We start from the raw sequence: 17943 nt of genomic DNA on the forward strand, positions 1-17943 counted from the left end.
GAGGCTTTGGGTAGTTGGAAAGTGTGGATCTACAGAATATACGGTACAGGCAGAAGGAAAGAGGAGAAAAAAATGTTCACAAAGATGAGAAGAATTCCACAGAATATCATTTTGTTTTCACACTTTGCACTGTTGAAAGTCTGAATCTACCTTTGCATGAGGAAAGAGTTGCTTATTTTTAATACATGAAAATACAACTAAGGTAACCATTCTGTTGATGGTATAGCAGATTCCTTTAAATACATGTATCTTGGAGTCTGTATACCTCTGATATATGGCTGTTTCAATATAAAATGCATACGTGTTTCCAGTGCATTGAATTCAATGTTTAGAGTCCATGAATTTTGCTATCTTAAAACAAGGATAGGGATTACGGCTATTTATGCTTAAGTAGGTACAGATATCATCAACAACACCAATTAGCAGAAACAGTTTCTACTGGGCACACTTTTTTTTTAATGATTACACAGTGTGAATTGAGGACTGTGTCCGAATCCCTCTCTCCTCTCGAATTAATTTGCCACATTCTAAATCCGTAGATAAAGTGGTTCCAGAAGTGGAGTTGGTTGGATGGGTTTGCTTACACTGCAGTCCATAAAAGAAACAAAAAGCCTTGCATGCAAAAGAAATGAGAAAAATATAGAAAAATGAATAAATCAGAAGCAAAAATGAGTGTTTAAATGAAAATTTAAATCAAATGAAGCTGACAATTATGAGAAGCACATTAAAGCATAACATATACAAGCTTTTATTTTTCAAATTAGTTGCATAAGACAAGACACCTCAAGAGCAAATCGAAAGTTAAAACAAAGCAGATCAGTCCATTCTCCTTTTTAATTAAAGACAGTTTTCTCTAACAAGGTCTAGGAAAGTGGTGCTTAATGTTCTCACAATTGCCTTGTAATTTTGGGAAATTTTTCATGATAATACCAGGTTATAATCAATCATCCTCATCTTTGCGAACTTAAGGAGAGTTTCCACTTAAAGGAAGTGGGACTCGTATGAGATTATTAATCAGAACTGGCTACATTATTTGCACGGCCCAGAGCAAAATGGAAATGTAGAGCCCGTTGTTCTAAGATTATTAAGACACTGATAGCTGAGCATTAAACTAGCCCTGTTGTTAACAGTTCATAGTTTCAAAATTGTAACAATATTTTTAAATTGATTGGGTAACCAAATGCTCTACAGTGGGCATGAGCTTTGTGTTTTGTTTATTCTCATATGCTTATGAAGGATTTATCTTTAATTACCATCATCTTATTCAGAATAGTTAGTGTAAGCTCCTGGTGTGATTTTCATCAAAACTTAAAGTAACAGGGAAAAATGGTTGACTATTCCTAAAATTTGGAAAAATAAATTCTTTAATATATTTTATTGTCATTCTGTATTGCTTATCATTTTTTTCTAGCAATTTTTTTTTTGCGAATTATTCTTTTACAAAACATACTTTGATGGGGTAAATGCTCAGTTTCAAAATATTACATTTATAGCTTTATATAAACTGCTTTGCATTAGTACATGTGCTCAGTACCTACACTTAGGAGATGTGGTAACATTTCTCTTAAAGATCTTTTTATATCTTTTCCAACTTTGGATTTACTTCTTCCTTGCTCTATCTAGGGTTTCTATCTTAAGAGCAAATAACTGTTAAAGAAATTAACTGAGTTTGGAATTTTTGCGCTGTCATTCCAAATAGTGCTAATTGGATTTAGTGTATAAGGTACTTCCTTCTTCTCATTAATAAATGATGGGGCTACAGTGCCAGCAGCACCTGGCAGGGATTCAATAGCTTTTTGCTCTAACTCAAAAATGGCTCTTTTGGACATCTAATTCAACAGACTGTTACAAAGAAGGGCAAGCATTCTTAAAAGCCCCAAACTTAAGATAGATAACACAAACGAAAAACTACCCAGTCCTACAAAAGGATGACTCACCTGTTCAATATCGTTGTTTTTCCGTGATTTGTATATAAATTCTCCAATGGCTACAAATACAGAAAGGACCAGTCCAGCAGCCAGGACAATGAAGATGCCCCCAATATTTTCTACTCCCAGAGCACTGGCCTCTTTGTTGTCTTCCTCGGGGCAGCCATTTCCCCTCCACCATTTCTCTTTCATCATGTGCAGTTTCCCTTCTTCTTGTAATTGAAGAATAGCAATGGTAATTTTATCCCGGTAAGGAGAGCCTGTAAGTGAGGTCATTTGGGTATTGGTCATCAAAAGGCTGAAGAAGATGTGAAGAAAGATTTTTGTCTTATGGCTGTTGGAGAACCCCAATCCACAAGTTGACCAGCAAAAGGCACGGAAGTTCAATCCTATATTTTGAAGGATCTAAATAATTGGAAAGGAAAAAGCTGGCACGGTGAGATTAACTCTTACCCAGACTGTTCCTTTTAAATAAGGAAAAGCCGAGCTGGGAATTCCATGGCATCCTGCTGCTTCTGGTGAGTTTTCTATGAATCTTTTCCCACATTAGGGAATTTCATCATTTGGGTTCCACTCTTTCTAGGCTTTTGGATGCCTAATATTGTGACAGCCTAGCTGGATAATCACCAGTGCCTCTTCTTCCTACAGAAGTAGCTAGACATTTCCTAGGTTTCTTTACAATTCATTGTGGTGATTGACCTATTTCTAGCCATTGGGAGCTAAAGTGATGTATGACTATTTTCAGTTCTGTCTCATAAATCCTCCCAACATGATCCTCTACTCTCCCCCTCTCTTTCCTCAAATATACAGCAAGGAGGAATGAATTTTAAGTCACTAGGGATAGTGGAACCACCAGTTAGAAACGGCTTGGGTCTCAGGATGACTACATGAAGTAGACTGTCTCTTTCAAAGGTCTTGGATCCCAGGATGACTGCATGAAGCAGAATCTCCCTTTCAATCCAATATTGCACCTTGACAAGGTCAAGAAATAGATATTTGTTGTGTTGGCCACTAAAAATTTGCAGATGTTGGTTATAATAATTAGTCCATACTGACTAATACACCTATTAAGACACTATTAAGAGTAGGTTTTGAATAATTTAAGGTCTCACAACATTCAGCTAGGTTTAGAAAATTTGCAAGCACTTTATTGATATTGTTTATACTCTATGTTCTAGTAATGCCATTGAATTTTTAGTTATGTTAGGGCTAGAGAGCATCAACACTGTTCCACAGCCACAGCTTGCCCAATACTGGACTTCTATGTTAATCAAAGCAAAGGAAGAGTTAAAAAAAAAAGACGGCAAGATTTCATTACTCAGTTTCTCCTTGGATGCTAAGAATTTTTGTAAGCATTTCTTCTACTCAGTAGGCAAGTAGTACATTTTAGCTCTTTCTGTTTGTAAACTTGAACGTTCTTCTTGGTGGAAAGAGAAAAATGCAAATAAAGTAACAAGTAGAAAAATGTGGCCTCTTAGAATCAGAAGAGATCTTAGGAACCATATAGTCCAGTCTAGTTATTTTTAGAGTTGAAGAAATTTAGGATGTGAAGATATGGGTGAAAGTAATAGTTACTGGTAGAGCCAAGAATTTAACTCAATTCTCCTACCTTCTCTCTTAGTGTTACTTTCATTAAAGCTTCTTGCTCTGCCCCAAACCCATGTTACCTGCCCCTCTCCCCTGTATATCTTATGCTCCGTGCATAGTTAGAAAAGCAGAAGATTAATATTGTGACATTTTTCATTTTTCCCTTTCCTCCCAAGATTTCCTAAAGTCATTGTCAGTCCCTCAAGATCAAGTTTAAAAGAAAAGCAAAATGTTTTGGAGTTAGATTGTGGCTTGCCAATTAAGAGTATGGATTTTTGGTGAGAAAATGGCTCTTGCAAGCCAAATTAAAAGATACTGGCTGATTGTTTAATACCTGCAGAATAATGGTTAGTGTCAAAGTTAGCACCACTAACAAATAGCATGTGAACAATTAAGTGAATCGAGAGAGCTTTGCTTTCATGTACATGACAGTGCTTTGAGGAGTGTACGAATGAGGCATAGGGCAGTGATTGCAGCAGTAATCACAGCAGCATACACAGTGGGCACTCAGTAAATGCTGACGGATGCTCTCCCTCTGCCTTCAGGCTGCACAGTACCTAAAACATTTCAGGCAGACGGGGATCTGATCTCTGTTTAAAGTTGGTCTCCAAGGAAGGTAATTTCCAGCCTCCTGGTAACCTGTTTAAGCCTTAGCTGCTCTTATTCTCTTCAAGTTTTATTTTAAATCCTTCAGGAGGCACATTTCCAGAGCTTCTGTCCTGAGAGTCTCTAAGAAACAAAAGTCTTCAATTTTGTGTCGTGACTGAGCTGATTGCCGATCTTTGACTGTGAGAAGGAATTTGGAGCCTAAAGGAAGTCACTCAGGGCAAGACCAGAAGTATGTGGAGCATTTTTTATATCTGAATGTATTTTGGCTTCAACTTCTTGTTGTTGTTGTTGCTTAAATGGATGGAATGACATCGGAAGGGACTTATGACAAGTCACTTGAAAAAAAACTATATGTATATGCAGGGATCTTCCTGAATAGCAACTGATCTTTCTTAAAGAGTCAATTCATCATAGAAGAAACATCTCACAAATTTATCCAACAGCTGTATTCCCAATGGATGTGTTCTCTCTGAGGTCTGCCATCTGTTCCAATTATTCCTTCATTGTTTTTGTTTTAAAAGCATGGCAGGTTTATAACCACTATGAAAAATTCCTAGAGTGTATTTTATTTTTTTTTTCATCTAGGGAGGGGGAAAAACTCTTCAACTTTGGAATTTGTATGTCACAGAATGCATGAGGTTGGCAAAAGGTAGGCTGAACTGGAACATTCAAGTCTCTTTATATCATATTATATAAAATATAGTGATACTCATCCCAGGGTCAGCCTCATTCACATGGAGGTAGAGTCATTTTCAAAGTGCTGCATTAATTTAGGAGTGTTTCAGAAAGGACCCCTGCTTCCTCCCCAATATTCCACTATTTTAACTTCAGAGTTATATTTCATTGAGCAGAAGAAACGCCCATTAAAAGTCTCATATTGTAGTGTAAATATGCTCAGAAGAAGTGATACACATCATTGTTTTCTATCATTACTATCAGACAGGAAATTTGGTGGGCAAAGAAGGGAGTTAAAATCTAGGGGAGGTGCAGCTGGAGGTGGGATGGTGAAAGTGCAGTTTTCAACTTTATAATTTAATCTAAAGATGGTTCTATTAAGAAGCTATGGTTGCTTTTCTAAGAAGATGCAGAATATATTACAACCAATCATAATGTCTTGATTTTGAAAAGATTCAGGCAAAGGCACCCAATCCTGGTGTTCTTGTCTGACTTATGGCCTATTTAACTAAAATCAGCAGTGATGGGATATAAAAAAAAAACAATGTGTCTAGCTTCTTCCGCCCCATTTTCTAAAATGACAAAGCTTGGTTAGGGAGATAGGGCATTGTTTTTCAAATCAAAAAGAAGCACAGTGTCCTTTCAGTTAGTGTCTAACCATCCCACTGAGTCCTCTGCAGAGCACCCTGACTTAGTTTTAGGAGAACTTAGCACTTGGGAAAACATGGACACGTCACTTGCAATATTGGCATTTTCACCAGGAAAAGTTATTGGAAATAAAGGGGCAAGAAGGTAGTTACAGATTCCCTAGCCCAATCGTTCTGCAGGTTTATTTAGAAGACATACATAACAACAATAATAATACAGTTGAGTTTTTTATAAAATATATTTCTAGCACCAGATAGATTGCATGGAATCCAATTGGTTACATATTCACGGGAAAAGGTAGACAGAGTTGACCTTTATCTGGTTAATCAAATTAGTATTGATCAAAAGTTGAATATGGGCTACATGATGTTTCTTTTAAAATAAATTTGTTGCCAAATTAAGGCATCAGGAAAGTTCACCTAAAATCTGATATTTTTTTTCCATGAAAAATAGAAGATCTAATAATATTGGGCTCAAATTGCCACAACTGACTGACCTGAAAGGCAGCTTCCTCTTTTGGATGAGTCATGTTGTCTCTAATTCTCCATAGTTGCTTCCATTCCCTCCTGCTTCTTCAAACTAACAAGCTCTATTCAATTATACTTGCTTGGCCTCTGTAAACATTTGAGTTCGTGATCCCTGTCTAGTGTTGAGGGAACTGGATAATCCCTTTCAAAAGACAAAAATAATCATCTACCTTGGGTCCTTAGTTATCTGATTTAACTGTCACTACGATTTCTTATTGGACTAACCTAGTGGTCTAAGATGGCCTCCAATTCCTTCTCTTTGGAATGCTTATTAGAAAATTACCAATGACTCACTTGAGAAGAGCAGATTGCCATCATATTAGAACCTTATACAATAGTTTCTGTAGTGAGGGAAATACATTTTCTAGAGGGAGGTCATTCTCCCTTGAATAGAGAATATAGTTCCATATCCCAGACATGCAGGAAGACCTAGCTGTGTAGGTCTGTATCCCTAGATTGAGCAGTGGTACAAAATCAAGGACTAGGAATATCTGGAGATTTAGATAGTAATCAATGATTGAATCTGACATCTCGCTTGAGCAAATTATAATTTAATCTTTATCCTTTTTGTTTTGACAGATATAGTTTTGCTTTTCTATCTATTTACATGGAACCCTAGCTCTTTTTTTTTTAAATTTTTTAAATTTATTTATTTATTATTTTTGGGGGGGTACATCAAGTTCAATCATCTGTTTTTATACACATATCCCTGTATTCCCTCCCTCCCTTGACTCCCCCCCACCCTCCCTGGAGTCCCCCCCACCCTCCCCATCCCAGTTCTCTAAGGCATCTTCCATCCTCTAGTTGAGCTCCCTTTGTTATACAACAACTTCCCACTGGCTATCTATTTTACAGTTGGTACTATATATATATATATATATACAGATATAGTTTTGCTTTTCTATTTACATGGAACCCTAGCTCTTTGACATTGTCATCTATATGCATAGTTAATTTTGTTGTATTTTAATATAATTTAGGGTAGAAAAAACTATATGGTCATGTGTAGGTACTGAAGAGGATAATGTGAAGGGTATTAATTAGGAAGATATTCTCTTAACAATATTTGGGGTAAAATAATAAAATCTATGTACTCAAACATATATGCTTTGGTAGAACCTGAAAGAAGCAATGAATTGAAAGTTTATTCGGTTACATAACTCGGAATCTTCAATTCAGAACATGCTTATGATCTACACGGACATTTCCCTTATTTATTCATCCACTGAAGGCACTGTGGAGTTTCTCAGCGTGTGGAGTAGATATCTCCAAGCGCATTCCCTTCTATGCTTTGTAACTGACATTGCCCACCTCAGTCTTGGCTGCTGCCTTGCCTCTCTTACCGATAGGCGTTCCCACTCCATAACCTTTGGAGTCAATGAGGCCCCCGATCTGAGTGAGGTTGCAGTTTCTCTGCGTCACATACTCAATGCTGGTGGACTCCATCAGCAGGGCGTAGTCAGTGGTGAGCACTCGTTGGATCCCCTCATCACTATTTTTGACCAGGGCAGTCTGCTGTCTGCTACTCATGAAAGCCCACATCTTCTCGTAGGTGGAGATCTTCGATTTCTGCCAGGAAAGAAAGCACACCCACCGGCAAGAGAGGGCTGAGAAAAATGTGTCCTAAAGCTGTTCAAAATTCCAGGGGTTCAAATAGCATAGGGAGGATTCTCTCTCTTTCTCTTTATTGGTAGGAAACGAATATTGACGATCCTGGGTGATTGGAAAGAGCCCAATTCACTATAAGAAACACTTGAGGGCGCTGACGCAGCAATGGAGGAAAAGGAGATCTTGCCCAATTGATGTAAAACATTGCCTCAAGGTCCTTTTGCTGATTTCAGTAGGGAAGAAAGAACACTGGTATCAATGATAGCATTTACCTAATGAACTCTGACCACTTAAGAACAAGTCCTCAGGGTACAATGGGCCAAGGGGTGACTAGATTGCCCCAGGACTCTACTCATTTATTGCATTGCCTTCAACGACTTAACTTCAGTAGGTATGGTTTTGCTCTTTTCTGGTATGTAAGTTTCAATACCTGATCCAACATTCCTTTGCAGGGGACAGCCTTGGGATAAATCACATACCTTCTCTGTTTTATTTATGAAAGAGCTACCAATTACTCTTATCTTCTAGAAAATTCAGGAGTGCAAAGGCTCTTTTCAGATTAAAATTCAGATCAGAAAACTCTTCCTACTGTATTTTTATATGACTCTTTATGCAAATATTTAATTTTAAATTGCAATTATATTTTAGATAATGAGGACTTAATTTTCATTTGAAAGTGTCCTATGATTTTTTTTCCCTTATTCTTCAGCTTCTTGATTCAGTAATAAACATTATATGCGATATATATTATATATGCATCTATACTTTCCACTATTTCATTATCTTACTTTCTTTGTTAAAATACACTGCCTACATTTTTATATTCTTTATGTATCCATTTTCTATTTTTTGAATAAGGATCTATAAATAGTTTACATTTTAGTCTGTAATTTCCATATTGTTCCAATTTTTATCTGTATTTATCATCGTTTGATTCAACACTCCCTTCCATTTGTTTGGAAGATGAAAGACATTATGAGAATTACTGATAATTCCAAGCCAACTCCAGCTCTCACATTGTATATATATGGTGCGTGTGCACGCGTGTACACACACACATACACAGACACACACACACACAGACACACACACATACGCTAGAGCTTCCTTGGCAGGCACAGGGCTTATCAGCTCAGGAGAGCAAGGAAACTTAACACATGATTTGGGGCCACAAGCAATAAATGAAATACCTGTGGGATCAACGTGGTTATTCATGTTCAAGTGTTTCTGAAGGCTCACTCAATTCCTAACTCTGTTTGAGACCTGGGTTAATGCTGTAGGCTTTATGAGTTAAGGGAGGACAGATGGCTTTATTTTGGATTGTTAGGCATTTGAAGAGCCCCTTGAGAAAGGTCTTGTGAGACAAACAGTAATTCAATATACAGTACCTTATAGATACTGGTATTTTACAGAAACCATTTTGTCATGATTAAGCCCCTGTGAATTACTGCTCACCCCTAGAGATAGCTGAAAGCTGGGGTTCATGTCTCCATGAAAAGGGTGTGTTTTTGAGGTCAGGTTCAATGCCTCATTTGTTGGGTAATTTTAGCCAGGAAGAGTCTGATAGTGCTAAATTTATAAAAAAGAGCTACTTGTACAAGTGCAAGGAGGTCAGTCTGCCTTTTGGCAGTAAATGCACTGCTGGGAAAATTATTCCTCCATCAGGAAACTACCTTAAGGGAAAATAATTTTCTTAGAATTATGAAATTTTACACTTGTCAGAAACTTTAGAAATTGGCTCATTCAAACTGCTGTTTTCACAGAGGAGGGAAGGTTAGTACAGAAGGTTTGGAGACTTCATGAAAGTCACAAAACTGGTTAGTATCAGGGCTAATACTGGACCTCAGGACCCCTGACATCTAATTCAATGCTCTTTCCACTGTACCATGCTGATTTTGTGTAGGTGGATGTCAATCTTGCCAGAATTATTCTGAGAATGATTTTACTCTTATTTGATCTACCTGTGACAATGTAGCTTATATTCATGAACTCATATTATGCCTTGAGGTTGTTTGCTATTTGGTATCATGTTAATACAAACTAAGAGTTAGCTTCCATATAAAAAAATCCATGAAACATCTATTTTTAACACTGTATTTAAATTTTATTAAAAGTGAATGTTGTAAATGATAGAGATTGGGTAGGATAATCAAATAGTCAGCTTAGAAACCGCATTAGGGGATTGTAGATAGAGAGGGAAATTTAGGGGACTTTGGGAGACCACAGTAAGATTAATGATCACTCAAGAAAGTAATGGGAAAATCCTGAAACAATGTGGGCTTGCTTGACTCATAAAGCAGAAGAAATTGCTTAGCATCAAAGCCAGATTGGCTTGTTTAAAAACAAAATCAAGCTAGCTTGACTAGCAACAAAATCATACAACAGAAGCACAAGACACGCCCCAAAATAATAAAACAATGGTAGCATGAGAGCTAAATCCTGCCCAGGGAGCTCAGTAAGTTAAATGACCCCCAAACCTGCACCCTTAGGACATACTCTTTGCACAATGCCCTAAAAACAATAAAACAACAGTGGAAAATAAGTCCTGTAACCTGCCCAGTGGTGTCATCAAGTTAATGAACCCCAGCACATGTGCTGTGCATACACAAAAAGCAATCATTTATGGAAACGTGACATCTACTCAAGAAAGACAAAGAGTGTCTTCTCCCCCTCCCTGTCTTCCTTTAAGAATAAAAATCAAACCCACTAAGCACTCGGGGTAGTGCGTTGCTCGCCTGCCTGCTTGTAAGCCTCACAAGCATCCTATTCTCATAAATCACTTTTTATCTATCACTTTGCCTCTCGCTGAATTCTTTCTGCACTAAGACATAAAGGACCAGGCTCCTCGGAGCCCCCTGAAATGACACCTGTCCATTTCATAAATAGTCAGAGAACTGGATTTTTTGGTCTATGGAAGTTGAAGACAAAACAAAGTAAATGATCAGTTCACTCAGGGGAAGCAGACAACATGCGGGTGTCCTTGAGGAATCCAGGAATTGAAAGACATGGAAAAGGATGCTAAGATTCAACTCAAAACCTGCACACCTGTTATTGAGTCCACACAGGTGTGGTTCTCAAATTATCTGCAGTAAAGGACTGTCTATTTTTTCACTCCATGGCAGACTTATCTGCGGTTCTACCATGTGGGATTAGTATACACTCAGAACCAGATGTGGCTCACCATGTTGGCACTTGACAGCCCTCCTGGTGGTCTATATCCAAGGAGAAGTATCCATTAATCATGTTCTTGGTGCCATCACAATATCGAAGAGCTACAGCACTTCTAAACTCTCACTCTCAATTTACTTTTTTTGATCTCATCACAGCTTGGTAACACAATGTTTCCTGAGTCAACATGTTCATCCACACCACACTTTGACTAGCACAGCTCTATGAAGCTGAAGGTCATGGATTTAATTCAACCACATTTACTTCTTCCTTTTTGGAGTAGAAGGTTGTTTTTTTGTGGGGGAGGGAAGCGGTGTTAAAGAACATTTTAATTTGGGAACATTTTCAAACTTCCAGAAATGTCGGGAAAATAGTATAAAGAACTCTCATAAAGCTTTTATCCAGATTCACCAATTGTTAACTTCTTGCCTCACCTGCTGTATCATCTCTCTGTATGTGAATATTTTTCTGAGTCACTTCAGATTAAGATATTTGCATTATGCCCCCTTACACCTAAATCTTTCAATGTACATTTCCTAAGAATAAGAACATCACTTATTTTATCCCAGTATAATGATCAGCTTCAGGAAAAGTAACCTAACACATAATACTTTAATCTACCACTCGTAATTGTGTCCGTTGACTAATAAAGTCTTTTATAGCAATTTTCTCCCTTGTTCAAAACTAGGCATGGTATCTGATTGTCACAACTCTTTGGTCTTTAATATGGATCAGATCCTCAGCCTTTCTTTGTTTTAAAGACTATAGTCGAAGAATATAAGAGTATAGTCCTCGTGTATTAATCAAATGTTCTTCATTTTGAGTTTTAATGTAGTTTAATCTATATTTTCCTGTTGAAATTTTTGTATGTGTATCGATTATTTAAATTTCCTCTTTGGTGAATTAATATGTGTAATTTTTTGCCCATTTTTCTATTGAGTTGTCCTAGAAGGTTGTTCTTGACCTGAACTCCCTGAGGTGCTGGAAGGGAAATCTAGCTGGCATGGAGTTTGAAGCTTTGAAGGCAGACTTTTTCTCAGTAAGAAAATGATCACTCAGTGGAGGACTTGGTCAAGTTGAAGGCATAGGAAACATTCTGAATTACTTTGACCCCTCCTGCTATTTTTGCTCCAGCCTAATAATGCTAAACATAATGGGACAGAGAATAGCACCCTTCTGCTTTCATTTAGAGTTCTCTCTCATCACTTAGAAAGTTTGCTGCTGTGGGGCTCCACTGTATTCTACATTTGAAATCATAGACTATTTGAAAAGCTGAGGAGCTTAGATAAATAGGAAGACCCAGAATGTGGCTAAGGAATAACTTTTTTAACAGTTAAAAATATCTGTAGATGGCTCACGCACCTTCGGATATAGTGAGTTTTCTACCACTGGAAACCTACAAGGAAAATTTCACAGATGGATGAGTTTCATGTTAGGATCCTTCAGCCCCCAGGTTCTACTCTCTAGACCAACCTTTTCATATTATTTACACAGGTCCTGACTTTAAAGACAGGTAAGTGCCACCCAGGGGTCATACTGTTTAGTTGAAAGAGCCAATACAGAGTCAGCATCTCTTTCCTCCTTATTCCTGAGTTCCATCCACTGCCAAACCATGTTCTGTAATTTTTTTTTGTTGTTTGGTCAGAAAGTGCTATTTTAAGAGCAGTTAAATTAGATTTATTCCTTTTTAATAGACTATATTTTAAGACGCAAATCTTAATAATTCTTAAAAATAGAGGCATACTTCATGGAATATTATCATAAATATTCAAAGACCAAGCAAACCGTTTGAATGACAGTCTGAATGTTTCTGCACTTTTAAAACTTCTATAGTCTCAGCTTGCTCAGTTGCTCTAAATAATATATATTTAAGAATAAGAAACAGTGATTGCATCTTATTTCACTGAATATGCCAAAGGTTAATTAGAATATTTGTAAAGTACTCTGAGCTTCTTATCCAAAGTCATGAAAACTGAAAAGTCCTCATTTATTAAATCTGAAATCATCCAGATTTTGTTTTGTTTTTTTTTAAATCCTAGAAGACTGTCAAGGTTAAGTATGTTTATTTTGTCTGGTTATACCTGATTATGTGGCTATTCTGATGCTGATGAAACATTGTGGGCAAAATATAAGCATTTTTTTCTCCTCTGAAACCTGTTACAAGGGAGTATTACTGTATCACCATTTGATGACTACTGCTTATTTTTCTCTTTACTCCCAGAATGCATACAAATTAAACACTTGATGGGAAATTATTTTCAATGGGTCTCTATGCAGTTAAAAACTACTTATGGGACTTCCCTGGTGGCTCAGTGGTTAAGAATCTGGCTGCCAATGCAGGGGACATGAGTTCTATCCATGGTCTGGGAAGATTCCACATGCCACAGAGCAACTAAGGTCATGCACCACAACAACTGAGCCTGTGCTCTAGAGCCTGCAAGCCATAACTACTGAGCCCATGTGTTGCAACTACTGAAGCCCGCATGCCTAGAACCCATGCTTCACAAGAGAAGCCACCGCACTGAGAAGCTCGTGCACCGCAACAAAGACCCAAATTTATTTTATTATTAAAATAAATAAATAATAAAAAACCCAAAACCCCACAAAACTACTTATTGAAAATAATAATCATAACCAGCACATGCAGTGTATACTGTGTGCCCCAAACTATTCTAAGAAGTTTCCATATATTAATCTAGTTAACCTTCACAGTGTTCACATGAGAAAGATATCATTATTATTTCTCCTTTAAAGATGAAGAAACAGAAGGCCACATAAAGAAATGATGAAGCCAGGGTTTGAGCCCAGCAATCTGGTTCCAGGGTCTGTGTTCTTAACTAATAAGGAATCAACTATTTGTTTTAATACACAGAACATCAAACATATGACTTGGCTAATGTTTTAACATCGCTAGTACATTTCCTAAAGAAATAGCTTCAGTAAATAGCTGTGGCATCTTTCTATTAAAACTAGAGCTGCTGCAACTCTTGTAGTTATCACACAATGCACAGAAATTATTTACATGAATTTAGGGAGCTTATATTTGTTTAGACAAAAAATTAGACAGTGTTTTAGGAAGTGCAACATCTGGAACCTGGAAGGAAATGTAGATATTGTTTATATTTTTTCTTTTAACAGTATTTTGTATTTCATACAGTTCCATTACTTTCAGTTGCAGAATTTTGGCTATAGCAGGTAACATATGTGTAAATTCTGTAGTGTAATACAATCCTAAGACTGATAGAATCTGCATTTTATGGACATATCCCTCTAATATTTCATTTTTACTGAAATAAACATTATTCATCACATTATTTCTTCAACCAGGTTATAGGGCTTCTACAGTAAACATGTATAATCCTATAATTCAGTAGAATGAACAACTCTGTAATTCTACTTCAGACCAACATGTGTAAAGATTTTATATACATACCTGTTTATATGTTTATTTTTACATATATCCATAACCCCACACATACACACTAAGGATAGATTATTGATATTTGATTTTTGTTATCTTGTCCAAAATGGTCTTATAAATATGGTAAATATAGGCTTATTGAACAAATAAAATACCAAAGATAATTACATTTTAAAATCTCATCTCCAATTTACTTTTACTTTAAATTAAAGAAACAAGCAAACCTTAAAAATCAATCAAAGACAAGGATATCAGCTGTGTAGCAATCCAAACTTGTAAAGCAGGTATATCAGAGGTGAATAGTTGCCTTGAAACCAACCATTTCCTCTAGCACATGATTAGGTATATTATTTCATTAAATAATACATTCTCATGGATTTTTTAAAACATTATTTAATTTACAAAAATCGCTTTGAAAGAAGAGTCTCAGATGAAAGCATTTATACTATAGTGAGGGGCCCCTGTCTTTCAAATGTATATAATATGATTATTGCAGTTGATTATGCTTTTATCTTGAATTGATAGAAAGTTATGACATTTGCAGAAATCTCCCAGGTTTTAAAAATTCATGTGTTCCCTTTAAAAACTTCCCTTAGTGGGATTTAAACACCTTTGCTAAAACATTTTTCATGTTTTTCTCCTGTCTAGGGTTAAAGATTGGTCCATTACAGGCAATATATCAGGTTTTGGAAAAGGTTAACTTTAATTGACTTTGTGGATTTCTCCCTAAATAAATACATTTTTAAACGATAGGGACAACATTTTGGACACCAATGGTAAAATTAGCTGGATCTTTCAAACATGAGCTAATAGCTCTTATGTGAAGAGTGCCTTCCTATGCAGAGAAGTTTGTGAAATGCTTTCATCATGTGCTTTGTTATATGCCTATTTCTGTCTGAAACCTGTCTCCCCATAATGGCTCATTGCTTCAGATCCACTGGTGCGGGGCTCAGTAACTTTCTGGAAATGTCTTTTGGGTTAATGACAGCACCTAACCACTCTTTGGAAGGAGATTATAAAGGTTAGAGAGTCCCTTATTCCCACAGCTGGTCCAAAGTCCCCAGACCATGAAAGCCAGCAATGACAAGTCTCTTACAATTTTTTTAAACCTATTTTATTCAAGTCATTTTAGACTGAATCATGATCTAATCTGTGTAATCCTGACTTGGGTCTGAGAGGATAGTGCTGTTTTACAGGACAAGGTTCTACCGAGAAGCATTTCTTACATGAGTATTTTCTACCATTCTGGCTCACCGGGACTTCTGATGTTCACACCACTTCCTGTGTGCACAAGGCATGCTACTTCATCACATGTTGAATTGTATTTAACAGGTCTGTGTGCATTTTGACTCTTTATTGCTATTCAGGTCTTCAAGTCTTGAACAAAATTTTATATCTTCCCTTTCCTATCTCTTACAGTGCCAACCTCAAGTACTGGTCAAATTGGAGTCCTGGAAAAAACATAAATTGAACTGAATTGAGTTGAACTGCCTCATTCTGCTTCTCAGCTGAATTCTAAGAGCAGCCTCACCATCTGTTGCTTATCTACCATCTGGAAGTGGTTCTTCTGCAAATGCCTGTATGTGCTCAGCAAACCTTCCAAGGACTAAAGTCTTTGTCTGACTTGGTCTCTGAAAGTCTTTGAGATTTGGGGCACTGACACCCTCCCTGGACTTTTCTGTGCAGTAGCAGAAGGCACACCTCCCAGGGATCACTGACAGTAAGGAAGCTGAACAAAGACCAAACTAGCAGGTTTTTTGTTGTTATTTTTTAATTCAGAAAGTTGAAAAAGTAGGACTAATAGCTGGGAATAAAAGTTGGATGCTAATGGTGGTGGTGGTGGTGGTGGTGGTGATAATTATAATAATATTTAACTTTTTTTCCCTTTTTAACATTTTTATTGTTTACAATTTGCCAAGTAGTATTATAAGCACACTACCTCAAGCTATTTATTATTTCTTAAAATAATATTTTGACCTAGATATTGTCTTCAATATATAGACTGGGGAATTGAGGTACAGAGGGTTTAAATAACTTATCAAGGTCTACATAGCTAATAAATAATGTCAGAATTTGAACCCAGGCTATCTGGCTCCAGAGTAGAATTTTACTGTAAGTTTTAATCTATAATCTCAGCATTTTATGTTAGTCATATCTCCTGAGAAGACTGGCTGGTATCCCTAATCTCTGAAAGATGAACCAAATGATTATTTTGCTTGGATGACAGTTTGCAAGAGGTATTGAGAAATCCCTTTTTTTTCAGGGCTCAGATGGTTCCTAAACTTTCACACGACAATCGCTTCTTCATCTGGGGAAAAAAATGTGAGTTGCTAAACTGTCACTGTGAGACCAAAGTTTGGGCTATTCCATTTATGCATAAAAGTAATTAATAGATTTACAAGGAGAAAAAATAATTTTTGCACATGTCCTACTTTTTATGAGACATGAAGAAAATTAGTGCCTTAGTGCTCCATATTAAAAGCAAAAATTGTAGTTGGATGCCATTGCTGCCAATGTTCTTGGGTATAGAAGAGGAAATGGCCTTAGGAAATCTGTCCCCAAGTGTGTCCACAGAACTTGGCTGTAAACTGATCACTCTTTGTACCTCCTCAGATACTGAGGGTGGTCTCAGACAGTGAGGAAGGCAGGAAAAACCTTTATCATTCAGGATTTTGAAACAATTGAAAGGACCAAGCAATTCACCAGTAGAGAGGTGAAAAACCGATATAATTACATAATATTAATTTGTATTATCCTGAGTAGAAAACAAAAGGGAGTTTGGTAAAAATTCTCTTAAATGAAGTCTCTTGAAGTTCTGAATTATTAGTATACTGATTTATAAAAAGATTCCCTTTAAAAATTGATAGCCTGACAAGGACAAATAAATGGTCCTCTGATATTTGGAGGATTTCCTAAAACATCTTTGACGATCCCTGGACGGTTGATAAAACACTGTGCCTCTCTTTAACTTTGACCTGGTAATTGGCCTGCTGGTGACTGACACCATTTCACCAATAAGCATTATATCATCCACAGTGCTTCAGTCTTTAAGACTCAGGATGCAGATGACTTTGAGGAAGTATAATGTTTAATAAGCATCATTAACTAAGTGCCCTTGCCCACAAAACTCAAAATTGTTCTTTTCTTTATGGACATCAGCCAGGATTGTGGGGTGTCCATCTATAAAGCTTTGTGAATGTACATGTAATTGAATTTATGTTTTAATCCCAGTTCTTTGTGTAAATACAGTCCCTGGTGATCACTGTGGTTATTCCAAATACAAATGACTCAATGAAGGAAAACTGTTTCAGCCTCCCTCGTCTCAGGCACGTAGCCTTGACCCAGCACTTGCTTAATAAATGTCAATTTATTCCCTCAGTCTTGCCTGAATTCAGATGATAGATAGTGAAACTTCGCCTGAGCTATTTAAAAATAAACTTTGTTTTTTCATGTTGCAAATCAAATATCCCAAATCTGAAATCTAAGGTCATACTGTCTGCAAGAATAAAAAAATCTAGAAAAAAAAGTCAATGGCTTTGGATGGAAATTTTAGTGAGCAATTTCTGGTCATACTTTTCAAGGAGAATCTTCACTCAAAACATCCCTTGCTTGTAGACCAGAGAGCAAATGTGAGGGGTTAGTGTATTTTGTTTGTTTGTGGATTTTTGCAACTTCCATAGTCCTTTCCTCCTTGCGACTGCCTATTCTTCATCTGTAAAACAACCTAGAATCATCTTGAAAGCAAACAGACAGCTTCACCGTTGAGATGTAC

The 17943-nt window shown here is 36.8% G+C and overlaps 1 protein-coding gene across 9 annotated transcripts in view; it reads right to left on the minus strand.

The window, feature by feature from the left end:
• The window catches only part of GRIK1 (glutamate ionotropic receptor kainate type subunit 1), a 399708-nt gene that overhangs the window by 15179 nt on the left and 366586 nt on the right, over positions 1–17943 (minus strand). For 7 of the 9 annotated variants that reach the window (XM_057696841.1, XM_057696847.1, XM_057696845.1 and 4 more), the window contains 2 exons: positions 7318–7543; positions 1938–2188 (listed from right to left, as the gene is read on the minus strand). In XM_057696841.1, the coding sequence (XP_057552824.1) occupies positions 1938–2188; positions 7318–7543 (477 nt within the window). Of the gene's footprint in view, positions 1–462; positions 613–1937; positions 2189–7317; positions 7544–17943 lie in introns of those variants that run through there. The other 2 variants (XM_057696843.1, XM_057696842.1) reach the window with 1 other exon arrangement.

Source organism: Hippopotamus amphibius, chromosome 10, assembly GCF_030028045.1.
Source record: "Hippopotamus amphibius kiboko isolate mHipAmp2 chromosome 10, mHipAmp2.hap2, whole genome shotgun sequence".
NCBI classification, from domain to species: Eukaryota; Metazoa; Chordata; class Mammalia; order Artiodactyla; family Hippopotamidae; genus Hippopotamus; species Hippopotamus amphibius.